Source organism: Takifugu flavidus, chromosome 4, assembly GCF_003711565.1.
Source record: "Takifugu flavidus isolate HTHZ2018 chromosome 4, ASM371156v2, whole genome shotgun sequence".
NCBI lineage: Eukaryota > Metazoa > Chordata > Actinopteri > Tetraodontiformes > Tetraodontidae > Takifugu > Takifugu flavidus.
The window spans coordinates 10,345,912-10,360,803 of NC_079523.1; the positions used below are offsets into that span (position 1 = coordinate 10,345,912).

The following is a 14,892-nucleotide window of genomic DNA, read 5'->3' on the forward strand; positions in this document are numbered from 1 at the left end:
AGTGCTCTCAAAAAAAGTAAAATATATTCATTTAATAGCCTAACTTATCGCAACTGTGTTAAATCAAGCATGCTGTAAAGTGTTATAAACTGTAGTAAATACGTCCTCATTCATTTTAACTTAACGCGTCTCTTAAATTAGTCCCAGCAAACGCTTCATTTGAGAGCAAAGCCATGTCTCATAATCTGTACGTGGAGTGTAGAGAGTGTGTTACATAACAGTGGGTGGAAATTCCACAGCTTTCCGAGTGGATTTCCGCGGGTTCCTTCAGCGTGAGAGCCGTCGCCATGGAAACGCTGAGTCATCATTACGCCAATGTCACGGGGCTTGAGTAACACGTGGAAAAGCGCGCGCAAATTCGAGCGACTGTGGGCCGTGTTCAGCCCATTTCACGTGGACCGTGTGCGTGAAAAGGCTGCCGTGGGCCTGCGGGGGCGTGACCGAGGAAAGCAATTGGACAATGGGAGAAAACCGGGTGCTATAAAATGTTCGTGGAAACTAAATTAGGACGTGCAGTGAGACACTGAGTCTTAAAAGCGTATTAAACAATGCCATTTCACCCTTAAACGTGAAAGAAGCAGCCCAATAATGGGGCGGCAACTTAGCCACACGGACACCATTATTTGATTACTTCTCCCTTATCTGCAGTGTCTATGTGGAATTGTTGAACTAGATTAGAAATTGTACAAGTAGATTATATAACACCCTCAAACCGCAGTTTGTTCAAAGGAAGAGGGGGGAAATTCGGGGATTACCCAAGTTACTTTTTCTTTCTCTTCTTAAATATATAACATTCTCTTTACCTCCTAAACCCAGATTTTTTTCTTAAAAATACTTATTCACTTTTTCTTACGAACAACATATTAATTAGGAAAAGCGTCTCCCAGTGCATGTTCAATTTTAGACTATCCAGGATTCAACCTTGGTCAGGTTTTTAGACTCAAGGGTTACAGATACAACTATTTAGCATGGGTGGGGCGCCCCCTTGTGGCCAGAGAAATCAGAATGACTGGGACAATCGAAAGAAGAACAAGTCTTCAAAGGTCCAGGGAAGAGTCAACTGGAAGTTTGGCCCCCTGTGACCTGCAGCCAAGTCAGAGTCCTATAAATCACCCCAATCATCAGGGCTGGCAAGCAAAGCAATCTATGTAGAACCTCATCTGTTAATATGACCCAGGCGAATGAGAAACTACACGGACAGTAAGATAAGTCAATATATTTTTAATCAAACCGATTGAATTGGGACATACAGTATCAAACAAAAGGAAAACAAAACTTAACTGACTTGTGTGATTCCACCTTTTTAAAAATACCTATGGAGGCTGTGATTTATCACACCTTCAGTATGAAAGAATAACACAATGTGATCTTTACAAATAAAGGTGTAAATTACCCAACACTTCCTTAGAGAGAGAAATAAGAAGACAATTACACATTGTGTCTGAGGAACTACCCACACCAAGTCATTACTACACACTACATTCATTGACAAAAGTTCTGGGATTAAGAGATGAGCTGGAATGACAGGTGGCACAATTGTAAGGCTGACGAGATCAAACTACTCCCACCGATTTGAAAATGACTGGAGGAACACAGTAATGGATAATAAAACACACCCAAAATGAAGTTCATCGTATAAAACGGCAACACGTATGCACCGGCTCGTACCAGAGCCTGTAACGCCCGACGGACGTTTTATCTTCTCTCTGTAGACCTGGAGCGGCTGTGAGGAGGGGGGAAAAAGAATTACTAAACAAACACACGCTGAAACATTCTTGGCAATGCCACAGTAAAATAAACACCTCGCCTGAGAATGTCTCAGTGTGGAGGCAGTTCAGACACAAGTTACTTCAAAAGATCAAGTAACAGCACCACACTAAAGGTCTTTAGGGGCTAAAAGAGCGCCAGTACCTCCGTGATCGTGAAAGGGACCTCGATGGTTTGTGGCTCCTGTCCCGGGAGAGGGACCTCTCCCTCCTCCTGTCCCTGGAGAGCGACCTTCAAAAACCAGATCAGCCCATTAAACAAACACGTCTACACTACCTCTACTGTCCAGTAAATCATCCTTTAGATCAGGGGTGGGCAAATCCAGTCCTCGAGGGCCGTATCCAAGCCAGACTTTCTGTCCTACAGGTAAACACTTTCACCTAGGGTTTCATTTACCTTGGTGAAAGTGGTTTCTCCCTGGTAGGATGCAAAACCTGGCTGGATTCCAGCCTTCATGGATTGGACTTACCCATCAGAGGAGGTCAAATCCATTCCTCGAGGGTTGAATCCAAGCCGGGATTTACATCCTACCAGGCAGGAAACCACTTTCACCAAGGTAAATGAAACCCCAGGTGAAAGTGTTTACCTGTAGGACAGAAAGTCTGGCTTGGATACGGCCCTGGATGCCCACCCCTGCTTTAGATGGTCATGAATTGGGGCTAACTGCTCTTTTTTGGCGACCTCCCAGACAGCGAGACACTTTAAATGCCGACGTACCTGCTTCGACTGCGGCTGATGCTCCGTCTACGTGGTGACCTGTGCAGGGAAAGCAACGTGTTATCAACAGGTACACACAGCTCTGCCGCTGAGCTGAACACTTGTCATTGATCACCCCCACCCCCGAAACAGGCTGCTCTCTATTCAGTAACTCAAATGAAACAGGATATTTTTTTCTTCCAGGGAACAGAAACAGAACTCACTTACGATGGACCCAGTCTATAAAGGTGGCAGGTGCTCAGAAATCATATCGCCTCTACCAGTCAGTGCACAGAGAGTCCTCGTTACTAACATTAAACTTTAAACGGACAAGAGTGGAATAATAATTACATACTCCAGAATATCTGAAAACAATCTTTAAAATTGGGACTGGGGAAAAGCCACAGTATCCCAGACACAAAGAGGGGCCACCATCTTTATGAAAGGGGTCCAGTGCAATTGAGTCATTTACATCTAATCAATCAATCAACGTGTGATTTTCACTGAGGGGCTGAGGAGCGTTCACAAGTCATACCAGAAACTCTGGAAACCTGAAGTTCCAGTCTGACTCAAAAGAGAATAAACTAAACAACCTTTCCAAACCAGCTGTCTCTTCACTTTTACAACTGTAATCTGCAGTGTACTGAATGAAGCAGGAAAACTTACTAGTATTTTTGGTTTTCAACAAGCTAGAAATGACGAAAAGGAGGCAGACTGTCGGCCGGGTAGGAAGAATTGGCTGTATTGGACTGAGCCAGATGCTGCAGGGTGATTAGGTGGCAGGCAGATGGGGGGATGGCTGTGGCTTTTTTCCTGCTTTTATTGGTTAGCCGAAGGCTGGTGGTGGTAGGTTGTAGACATTTGGAAACGCAATACGCTGATTGGTCGGGAATGTGAGGTGGGCCGCTGCCGTTTGGTTTAAGGTTGAAGGAGAAGGTTGAGAACGGCATGCTGAGGAACCAATGGGTTGGTGCAACCTGACGACTGGCCGTGCCCAGGTCATGTGACAGCACCAGCCAAGCTGATTGGGGCACGATGGTCAGCAGTCACATGATGCTCAAAGAGGACTAGTTGACTGAGGGTGGTGAGAAGAGGCATGGTGGTGTCTCTGCAACGGGTTTCATTCTTATTAATATAGATGGAAAAATAAATAAAAAGCATCCTCAAACAAAAATGCATCACATTAGGCATTTTCATCCTCCAATATACTAAAACAGATACTAAATCTTCCAACATAGGAGTAGTTCATGGCTATTTCGCCAGTCTAATGCAGAAGCACTTGAAAGTGCTGAAAAGAGGACAAATCTTTAGATGCATTTTTGTAATAAATAAATTCTCTACGCAACCCAAAGTATTCTTTAGATTATATGCCCTATCACAATTACTAAGGAATGTATCTCTTCTATATACAAAATGAATAAGGAATGATGGTGAAACCCTAAGGCCCTTGCGGCTTAACAATTTAATGACAAATTTCTAATCAGTAGAAAAGATAAAGGCTAAAAATACCTATCCTGGAGAAACACAGGTTCCCAGGTTATATACTGTGGGTAAAAATGTGATTAACAATTCACAGAAAAGCACATTAATACAGAAACATCTATTGTGTTCCACCTTCTTCTAGTAGGGGGGCTGCGGCGCCTGTAGTCATCTCGCTCTCGGGGGCGCCTGCTCCACGATGGTGGAACGCCGCGGGCACGGCTTCTCTTCTCTCCGCTGGAATGCTCTACTCTCACACGGCATCCACACAACGTCCTGTACAAGAAACACAACTGGACAATGTAAAACGCTGATGCACAAAAACTTTACGTCACAATCTTGAATCCATCGAAGTTGATCCTTGCCTTCCATCGAGTTCGCGAACTGCATCGGTAGCATCTCTGGAGTCTTCAAATTCTACAAAAGCAAAACCTGGAGGGTTCCTGGCCACCCACACACTGCGAAGAGGGCCATAGTAGCCAAAGGCCCTCTCCAGGTCCGTCTTGTTGCCATTGCTGCCTAAATTCCCAACGTAGACTTTGCAATCAAGAGGACAGTCCCGATGCATGGCTGAATCTGCAAATAAAGAAAAGAAAATCTGCTTGTGCGTGAAATTCTTATTTTGCTGATCGAACGAAAACGTAATAAACACGATGCAGTCACTTGGCTGTTTCAACAAAGAACCCCAAAAAGGCCCAAATGCATTTACCTGTAGAGGCATCCATCTTACTATTTTGGATAGATTAGTTGTTTTGTTTTAATCCAACATCCAGATAAAGGAAGCCGTAAATAATTCAGGCCTTTGTTGCTTTCGACGCTACGGCACGGCTTTATGCTAAAGGGAAGACAAACAAATACAGCCTTTTGATCTAACCTTGGTAGACAAGGCTGAGCCCCAACAGACAAACACGGAGCCAAAAACATACATTAATTTGGTTATGCAGCGGTGATAACGCCGTGTCTACTTTGAATATGGTGTTTCACCTTTGCGAAGTTTGAGGCTACTAGTAGCTTGTGGCTATTTCCGGATAGCTAAAATGGCTGTCGCCTCTCCGAGGCCCAGTGGTCATTAGACGCTCTCATTTTAGAGCAACATCGGATTCAAAAGCCCCAGGACCAAAACAGATGGACCTATTTGATTTGATTACATCTGGTTACATCTGGTAACAGAAAACTACCTTGGTAAATTACCTATGGCTGAAAGTGTCTCGTTTCCTCCTCCTGGTTCGTTCTGCTCAGCGGTCGGTGGAAAATGGCGATGCGGAAAATGCGTTTTGTCTACCGGGTGTTCCAGCCCCTGTGGGCGGGCGAGGACTGTAATTGGCTACGCGGAACAAATGTAATAACTACATCAAACGCATTTTAACAGTGTATTAAAAGGCATTGTCTTATTAGGGTTGGTTACATGTGGCTTCATGCGCAGAAATGTAAAAGATTTTATCCGAGCGGTAGATTTTATTTAATCTTACTTCATAGATGTAATAAAAAGTAGGAAAGCACTCGGCGCAGAAATCTGTGGAGGCTGTTCAACTTGCTGTAACTAACTGTATAAGAACCTCTACCAGTAGTAATAGTTACATAAAATAGAATTACATACAATTTTGTCATCTGTACATTATCAACGTCTTGAAACAGTCAACCGACAGCTAAACGCTGGCTATAATATAACATTGGCAGAGGTAATGGAGCATTTGTACCCTTTTTCAACAATGAAACTATTATTTTAAATATATAACACAGCACTGAGACATTAAGTTAACATTGATATTTCGCAACCTTTACCAAAAATATCAGTCATGCGCGCCGAATGTGGATCGCTGCCAGCTTAGTGTTGCCTTCACGCCACTTCTTCCCGACTTGTGGCCCTTGGCATTACAATCGCTAGAAGTAAACACAAGGTTGTGGTTTCGTTTTAGGGGTTATAACTTAAACTAATGAGTATTTGCATCATGATGCACAATGGTCTATTCCAAATAGATTGAGAATCAATTAATCAAAAGAAAACTGTAGTATATCCTCACTTCGATTCGGTGGGTCTCTTTTTGTCGTAGTGTCAGTGAACGCAGCGCCAGCGAGACCCCGCCCCTTGAGTGCGACGTTACCGCCCACAAAGTTAGTCGGCCAGGTGACAGCTGAGCCAACAGGAGAAGGCTTCGGCTGCACGCACCTCACTGTAACGAGAAACAAGCTGTCGCGGCCAAATCAAACTGGTACACTCACACGGTTGTGTGACTGTCCTCTGCACTTGCTGCGTTTGCGTGCACACACCGTTTGGGAGGCTTTGCTCAACTCGCTAAGCTTGCTAGCAGCGACAAGATATTAGTATCGTACTGCCAGAGAAGGCTCTGACAAGGTAACGCGCAGACATCGTCGACATGTCAGACCAAGCTGGGGACACCAAGTTGGAGGTGAAACAGGCGAGTAAGGAAGTGAAGGAGAGTGAAAACGTCGCAGAAAAATACTCTGCCATGACCGTGAGCAAGAATAGTGAAATGAACATGGGGGAACTATCGTCCTCCTTCAGTGCTGTGCCCACTCACAAGCCAGTGAAAAAGGTAAGACCTCAGTCACTGTCATTATATATGCAGGACTTTTGACTATAAAATATCGTAGCTGGTGGTTCGCTTTATTTGTGGCTGATCTCTTCTGTCTGTATGCATTGGCTGCGTAAATGTGATTTCCTGCACGCACTAGTTGGTAATTTCCTGTTTTGCCACAATTTAGAAAACGGGGAGACATTATGTCAAACGTCAAACTTGGAATGTATTATATAGATGTTATTCATGTATTCCCTAGGCAATGGGGGGAAATTGAAGAGGCACGAGGTTTCCTTAATGGTGTGAAGCAGGACTAACAGGAAGTCAGTCGAAAAGTAAATGTTTTAGAAACCTGCTCGTCATTCGTTGCTTAATGGCATCATCAGTGTCAAGGGAAACGCGATTGTTTTCTTCTAAAAGGAGAAAACCTTCAAGGAAGAAGGAAGCGTTTCACTGGTGGTGTTTAGAGTGGAAAGAGTTACCTCATTTATGTAGAACAATGCATGTAATGCAACAATGCAACGTAATAATGGTGTTTATGCACATTTACAGGGGTGCCTATTCAATTTTAGTAATAAATTCCACCTTTTTGCTTTAATTACCGTAACGGGAATGTTATGATTTTTGCTGTCGAGTGACTGGATGGATGCACAGAACGGAGGGCTGTTCTCCCTGTCCCCGTTGTTTTTGCACTCCATGATCCAGGGTCAAAGCCCAGTGGAACAACAATAATTAACCCACGTTAACGTCTCCTGTTCCTGATGCCCTTTGTTATTTTTTAGGTTGATGGTTGATTTAAGAAAACATTCATGAGTGATTGCTGCGTGTAAGGTGAGAAGAGTTGAAGTCACTATTGTGGGCTGCTCTCTTTTAATCTTGATCCCCCCCCAGTTATCTTCAAAAATCACCTAAAACCTGGCAAAACTAATTGACTGATTGAATTTCCAACTTCAGCCAGAATCAGACACTGTGGGACGCTCTGTCCGTCCTGTCCCGTCCGGACAGAAACTATGCACTGTCTTTCTCACCTTAATCCCAAGAAAACCACTTGAGATTGTTCTTTGTTGCCGTGTTATGTTCAGTGGTATGTGGAGGGTTGAATTGCAGATGAGATTTAAGAGACAATCTTGTGTCTTTAAAGTGCATGAAAGAAAAACCGGTTGAACAGTTTCATCAGGCACATCTTTGTTTTTGTTTTTCACTCCAAAAAACACTTGAAATCAAACTCAAAGCATAACGTGAGCATTAACCCTTGTGTAATGTTCATATTGTTGTTACTCAGCCAGCGTTTGAGGGTCTGATGGACCCGTTGCATTTTGTGGCTTTTAATGCCTCACAATCAAACACTTTTTATGTTAAAATACTGGACAGATGTTTACCTTATCCCAATTACAAGCAGTATAAACAATATATGTGGTTAATATTTGCCCTTTACCTTTGTTAGGTCACATTTATAACTTATTATTTAAAACATAATAAAGAAAATCAATTAAAATCAAGATATGAGTGGAAACAAATTTACAAGTGAAGCAGGGTTTTACAAAACTACTGACTTTTCTTTCTTTGAACTTGAAATTTAACCCATTCAGGTGCACAGCACAAGCTGGGTCCCACAGACCCGAACACCACACAAGGGTTAAACCATAAATGGAGATGACAATCATGATGTGAATTTCCTGTCTTCTTCTCTTTTTTTCTCGCAGCAAATCCAATTTGTGGAGGAGAAGCAGGAATTCAACAAATTCCCCACTAAGACGGGGCGCCGCTCTCTGTCCCGCTCCATCTCCCAGTCATCCACAGACAGTTACAGCTCTGGTAAGGCGGACAGAATAACGTGCCCACCGGCGTTCATTCCGGCTGATTTAAAACTCAGACGGGAACTTAAATGCACCAGCAGAGGTCTGCGTCTACCCATTTAAGCGTACTTTAAAAGAGCGCTTTTCCCTGCAGCCGCGTCCTACACGGACAGCTCCGATGACGAGACCTCGCCACGGGATCGAACTCAGGTCAACTCCAAGGGCAGCAGCGACTTCTGTGTTAAGAACATCAAGCAGGCAGAATTTGGGAGGCGTGAGATTGAGATCGCAGAGCAGGGTAAGACGCAGCGGGAGGGCTTCTCACTCCTGCTCTGGTTAATCGGAAAAGCCATCTGTGTGCAGTACAAACCACCATTCTTCAGATGTTGGAAAGAGTTCTCTCCGTTTGCTCTGGCTGTAACTACGATCTCACTTTTTGCTCCTCTGCCTCTCTGCTCCCTCGCTCCCTCCTTCTTCCGGGCTCTCTTTTTCAGATATGTCGGCCCTGATTTCGCTCAGGAAGAGAGCGCAGAGCGAGAAACCGTTAGCCGGTGCCAAGATCGTGGGCTGCACTCACATCACTGCCCAGACTGCTGTAAGATTTCTCACCGTCTCTTAATCTGTCAGAGTCCTGAGCAGTTGGCTGTTCCTTTAACTGTTCCCCAGCTGTTGAATTCAACCTTCTCTGTTTGTCTTCAGGTTCTGATCGAGACTCTCGTGGCTCTCGGGGCTCAGTGCCGCTGGACCGCGTGTAACATTTACTCCACCCAGAACGAAGTGGCTGCTGCGCTGTCGGAGGCCGGTGAGCAGCAAAGAGGGCAGGAAACAGTTAGTTTAGCAGCCTGTTTGCAGCGGTCCCTAAAACAAAAGCACAGGACTCATTTGTGTTTTCTGCAGGGGCAGGTGTTCGAACAGTTGACAGCTCTCTGAATCAGAGCGGGACACTGGCTGCAAATGTTTAATTAGCTGAAGCAAAAGTCATCTCTGGTGATGTAATGTGGCATTTGGTTGGATGTCTTCGAATGTACTAGATTTCCACTGTGATGTAACAGCAGGGTCGGGGGCTGCTCAGTTCTTCTGCCTCACTTTGATCACTAATTCCCTAATTCACTAATTCCCCAGGAGTTCTGTGGGTGTTGTAGAGCTGTTGTTCCTGACGTTGGATAAAATGATCGCTGAATGTGAAATTCAGATGTCACGTGTGCTATGTTCCAGGCGTGGCGGTGTTTGCCTGGAAAGGGGAGTCTGAGGATGATTTCTGGTGGTGCATTGATCGCTGTGTCAACACTGAGGGCTGGCAGCCCAACATGGTAATAGTGAGTTGAATATATGTCTCCTAAATGAGGGATTTGTTCCCTCTTTCAGCCATTTGCGTCTTTTACCTGTCAGATCCTTGATGATGGAGGGGACCTGACACACTGGATGTACAAGAAATACCCAAATGTATTCAAGAAGATCAGGGGCATCGTAGAGGAGAGTGTCACTGGGGTTCACAGGTGAGTTCCTGCCTGATAACAACATGCGCTCACACAAAGTCGAGCGCTTCTACCTCCCGCTCTCTTCTCTCCAGGCTGTATCAGCTGTCCAAAGCCGGGAAACTCTGCGTGCCTGCCATGAACGTAAACGACTCCGTGACCAAGCAGAAGTTTGACAACCTGTACTGCTGCAGGGAGTCCATCCTGGACGGGTGAGCATCCTCTAGAGGTTTGAAACGATAGATGGGTCATTTTCTCTGCTGATGAGCGGGTCGAAAACTTCTGTTGAGCATTTCGTTCTTGACAAAGGACGGAAACACGGCCGCCATCTTCAGATTCGCCTTAAAATCCAGCTCGAAACACTCCTCCGTTGCGACACTGCTCACTCACCAGATACGGATTTTTCTTTTTTACCTCCTCGCTGCTGTTACCATAGCAACACATTATATCAAAAACTCTTGTTTGATTGTACGTGCTCTAATCACTGGACACTGCTGTTTTTCATATGTGGCCACCATTAAAGACACTGAATGAGGTGCTGCCCCAGAATATTTAGCTGAATGTTCTATAAAGATCAGAACTTTATGACCGACACACGTGTTGTTAATTTTAACGGTCCTGACTTCTATTTTACACAGTAAATACGAGGGATGTCAGTTTTGGGAGTTTGAGATTTTTTTTACCTTAAAGAAAATGTGTATTTTTTTCTTGAACATGTAGATTAAAGAGAACCACAGACGTGATGTTCGGAGGCAAACAGGTGGTTGTGTGCGGCTATGGTGAGGTGAGATAAATCATATTTCATTGGGTGCTTTTGATCTTAATGTATCATTTTTTGGTGTGTAGTAATGCAGCTTTTGTCTTGGCAGGTGGGGAAAGGCTGTTGTGCGGCTCTGAAAGCTCTGGGAGCCATCGTGTACGTAACAGAGATTGACCCGATCTGCGCGCTGCAGGCCTGGTGAGAGAAATTAGAACTGGCATGAGCTCCTGGTCCTGTGTCCAAGCACGTGGAAATGGCAGACTGTGGGCATATTTAGCGTGGTGGGGCTTGTTAACGATTCAGCTATATTATAAAGCGGTTGGGTTCAGACCCCCGGGGACCTCCGCCCTCCAGGTAAATCCATCATCTGTCAAATAATACTCTATGCTCTTCTCCCTTCCTCGTTTCATTTAGCATGGATGGATTCAGAGTGGTCAAGCTGAACGAGATCATCCGTCAGGTTGATGTCATCATCACATGCACTGGTAGCTGCATTTTCAACTATGCTTCTGGGGGAACGCCGGTGCCCATTTTAATAGCTTTTCTGATATACCTATGAGGTGATTGATTGTGGCGTCTCTACAGGGAACAAGAACGTGGTGACCAGAGACCAGCTGGACCGGATGAAAAATGGCTCCATTGTGTGCAACATGGGCCACTCGAACACAGAGATCGACGTGGTAAACTACTGCCGCCGAGTGTCTGAATATTTCACACCACAAAAGGGTGCCAATGCGAGCAATGTTCTCATTTGTGACAGGCGAGCCTGCGCACCCCTGAGCTGACCTGGGAGAGAGTGCGCTCTCAAGTGGACCACGTCATTTGGCCTGATGGGAGGAGGATTATCCTGCTGGCTGAGGTCAGCTCTTTGAAACAATCATAATCATCAGATCCTGACGATGGCTGCGTGACGATAGTGACCTCATGTATAATTGAAAGCCACTGAAACACAAACGCTAAATTTAGCATGTCTTGTAGGGTATTACATAAGCAATCGCGTGCTACCTACAATATCCCAGCAGCCCGTTCTCTGTATTTTTATATCACTGCTACTCTGTTTTCTACCATAAAGGCCACAGGCCTTTTATTGTGTTTTACTGTAAGAAAGCCCAGTAATCATCTAAAGGAACCATAGAATTATCCAGAAGCAGTTAGTGTAAATAATGCTGGTTTTGTTTTCTCCAGGGACGTCTCCTTAACCTCAGCTGTTCCACTGTCCCTACCTTTGTCCTCTCCATCACAGCCACAACTCAGGTGACATGTCCATACCCGTCAGCCTCCTATCACTTTTAACGATGTTTAATTTGTCTTGCCAGCCTGGTGGCTAAATTCATAAACCCAATAACAACAACAAGAACATCTTAGCCTTCATTTTTAATTAGAGTTGCCAACTACATCAAAAATAAATAAGGGACACCTTGGTGGCAGAACGAGCCGACTCGATTGTCTTCACCCCAATTTGTTTTTTAGCTTTTTTGGTTATTTGAAATGACTTTCGAAACATTTGAGTCAAATCTCAATTAAATTAGATGCATTTCCCATTCAAATCTGTATGTTTGCTGCCTTTCTTTTTTAATTAGTCAGGTTACTGCTCGAAGGCAAAGCACCTGAAACCTCTGAACACCTGTCAGCGCGTCCACACTGCTTTGTTGTTGTCTGTTGTCTTCCTGTATCATTTTCACAAGCAACAGTACCTGGACCAATAAATGAGCCAGATTCTGTTGTTATACTGGTGTCACAGACCAGGAGAGAGCTGAACATAAATTTGATGATAAATATTCATATTAATCATCATTCATTTACATTTTACAGACTAATTACAGGGCAAAGTGCCTCCTATTTCAACTTAATACAGGAAGCGTATTTTTGTTTCTGAATACAGGACAATTCTGTTTTTCGGTGGACGGTTGGCAACCCTATCTTGGGTTGGACGAGCATCCATTGTCCTACATTTTATTAATCCATATTCATTTTCAGGCTCTGGCCCTTATAGAGTTGTACAATGCTCCAGAGGGACGATACAAACAGGATGTGTACTTGCTTCCTAAGAAGATGGGTGAGTATAAATGCATAATTAATCTAAAGCACGTGGACCGAGGTTGCGTGTTTGGTGATTCTCGGAAGCGTATGCTGGAAACTGTTGATGATATTTTGTTTTTTCTCTTCAGATGAATATGTCGCCAGCCTGCATCTGGCCACGTTTGAGGCCCACCTGACCGAGCTGACAGACGAGCAAGCGAAGTACCTGGGCCTGAATAAGAACGGGCCCTTCAAACCCAACTACTACAGGTGCAGCTCTTCTCCAGCTGAACAGTTATTCACAGTTGCAGATGAATAATCTTTGCTGATTGTTATGATCCAGGCCATATTGCATTAAAGATGTTTATGTTTTTGTTTTATATTATTCAGTATTAAGTAACTGGAAATCTTCTTGGTATTCACAGATATTAGCCAGCAGGAAGCTACACTTCCATACACACAACTGTGGAAGTTACCCACCTACAGGCTCCTTCATCCATCCCTGAAGACCAACATTATCCTATTTTATACTTCAAGCCTGCATCATATATTCGCTTTAACCTCCACAGAGCGCCGTCAAAACACGTAGGTCTGCTCCTGTCTGGCAGACCAGAGGGATATTTTTAGATCCAACTTCACATGGATATATTGTGCCAAAATGACAGAGAAAAGTGTTACAGTTCTGCTGAACGTGGTTCATTTTAATTAATGACTATTGAAGGTCGTGCATTTGGGTTTTGGCCCCACCACTCACTTTTAGAGTCACTTTAAACATTCCACCAATTCACATGAGAGGAAAGGCTGTCATTCAAGTTGTCGTCTGTTTTGCTGCCCCTGGAAACGATGGAACAAAAATAATAGGCAGGAGACTATCGTGTAAAGATTTGATTTTTTTTTCTTCTGGTCTTTAAATTGTTACCACATGAACCGTCTGACTTTAGGATTCACTCATCATTACTATTTATATGAAATAGCTATAGAAGTTTTGATATTCTATCATCAAAGCGACTGCAAATCTGATGTCATGTCGATTTATTCTGTCAATTTTTTTACCTGCTAATCTGGGATTTATTGCCTCCCCAACCAGGAGACTGGTTTCCACAGAACTCTACCTCAGAGTAGAGAGAGCACATACTGTACAGCACTAACATACAGCCACAGTATGTTTGTTCTATTATGCAACAGCTGATTTCACTGGTGTCCTACTAGAGTCACATGACTGTGGGCTTATCTTCTCTCTGATTTCCTGATAAGGAAGAGGAAACTGGGAACCTGCTGTTGGCTTGTACTATCTACAGATATTTTAATTATATGTGAGTTTGTTCCTAAATGTCTATGATCAAATGCTTCAATACTGTTTAGCGATATTTCTTAAATTTACAGTATAGCATTCTATACAAATACATATAAAAGTGTCTGTGTTTTTAATAGGAAACGGCTTACTTTAATTATAATTATAGTCACATCAGTGGATGTTTGTTTTACCCCCTTTACCCTGCTGTCTCAGCGTTTACTACTGCAGGTCTATGATTTACTCAGCATGTTCTTGGATGACCCCGCACAAAACTTTGACTTCACCCAGCGATTCAGGCATTTCCTGATCATTTAATTTAGTCCAGTCTGACAGTATGAAGTACGGGAGTGAACTCATCTTTGCACCTTAATAACTACAGAGCCATAAAGCGTGAGGACATCGTCAACACGTCATGCTGGTCAGTTGGCTGTGCAACTGTCTTTGCTTTAAATAGGGTACTGATGCACGCAATTGTTTCTTCTGCAACAATACAAATGGAGCTATGCAGCAGCAATATATTCTTCTCTCTATATATTTTTTTGTTAAAGGCATTTATCTTACATCCAAGGTTCTGTCATTGATTTGCTCTACTTTTTACTTTTTACATTTTCGTGCAAATTTTAATTTTCACAGTATGGTTTCCCACAGGTTTATGTTGTGGAAAGAATGGCTTTAAAATCTATGTTAGTTTACAGTATCGACCTTTAAGCTGACTTATAGAGACTAATGAATGTGTTACTGGACAGGTTTGGTGAGATTAAAATAAGTACATCACTGTGATTCCACAGTTAAACACCTCTGCTTTGATATTTCTCACGTGGAGATAAAGTTGTGTTAAAAATGTATTTTCTTTGTTTCCGCAGACCCTGTTAACTTTCTGTACTTATTTACCTTTAATAAAATGCTATTCTGAAAAAAAATCGCTTTAATTCACATTATTCTAACAAGCAAAATAAATGAAATGTCGAAGATATTAGGGCAGCCCGACGATACCGAAGAATTAAAACGTAAATCGGGGTAGAAAAATCAATACAGATAATCCTCTGCTCATGTTACGTAATCAGCTCAA

The 14,892-nt window shown here is 43.4% G+C and overlaps 2 protein-coding genes across 7 annotated transcripts; one reads left to right on the forward strand and one right to left on the reverse strand.

Annotated features, from left to right (window-relative positions):
* Nucleotides 1–1,205: 1,205 nt before the first annotated feature.
* On the reverse strand, nt 1,206–5,257 carry srsf3b (serine and arginine rich splicing factor 3b). 6 transcript variants are annotated; one of them, XM_057029577.1, is made up of 7 exons: nt 5,134–5,256; nt 4,652–4,777; nt 4,308–4,518; nt 4,078–4,218; nt 2,485–2,523; nt 1,912–1,998; nt 1,206–1,723 (listed from the first exon to the last, which is right to left on the reverse strand). In XM_057029577.1, exons 2-7 carry the CDS (start codon nt 4,665–4,667, stop codon nt 1,696–1,698), a joined length of 522 nt encoding a protein of 173 aa, XP_056885557.1. In that variant the 5' UTR covers nt 4,668–4,777; nt 5,134–5,256; the 3' UTR covers nt 1,206–1,695. The 6 variants fall into 6 exon arrangements, with proteins under 6 accessions (XP_056885557.1, XP_056885558.1, XP_056885559.1 ...); XM_057029578.1 differs by having other exon boundaries at nt 5,121–5,139; XM_057029579.1 differs by lacking the exon at nt 5,134–5,256 and adding an exon at nt 4,927–5,067.
* Nucleotides 5,258–6,050: 793 nt separating this feature from the next.
* Nucleotides 6,051–14,743, forward strand: LOC130523941 (S-adenosylhomocysteine hydrolase-like protein 1). The gene is made up of 17 exons (XM_057029576.1): nt 6,051–6,497; nt 8,183–8,294; nt 8,430–8,573; nt 8,770–8,870; nt 8,975–9,077; nt 9,491–9,585; nt 9,665–9,771; nt 9,846–9,962; nt 10,471–10,534; nt 10,620–10,708; nt 10,925–10,995; nt 11,096–11,190; nt 11,271–11,369; nt 11,696–11,764; nt 12,488–12,566; nt 12,679–12,799; nt 12,955–14,743. The coding sequence occupies exons 1-17, from the start codon at nt 6,318–6,320 to the stop codon at nt 12,959–12,961; spliced, it is 1,653 nt and encodes a 550-aa protein (XP_056885556.1). The 5' UTR covers nt 6,051–6,317; the 3' UTR covers nt 12,962–14,743.
* Nucleotides 14,744–14,892: the final 149 nt, after the last annotated feature.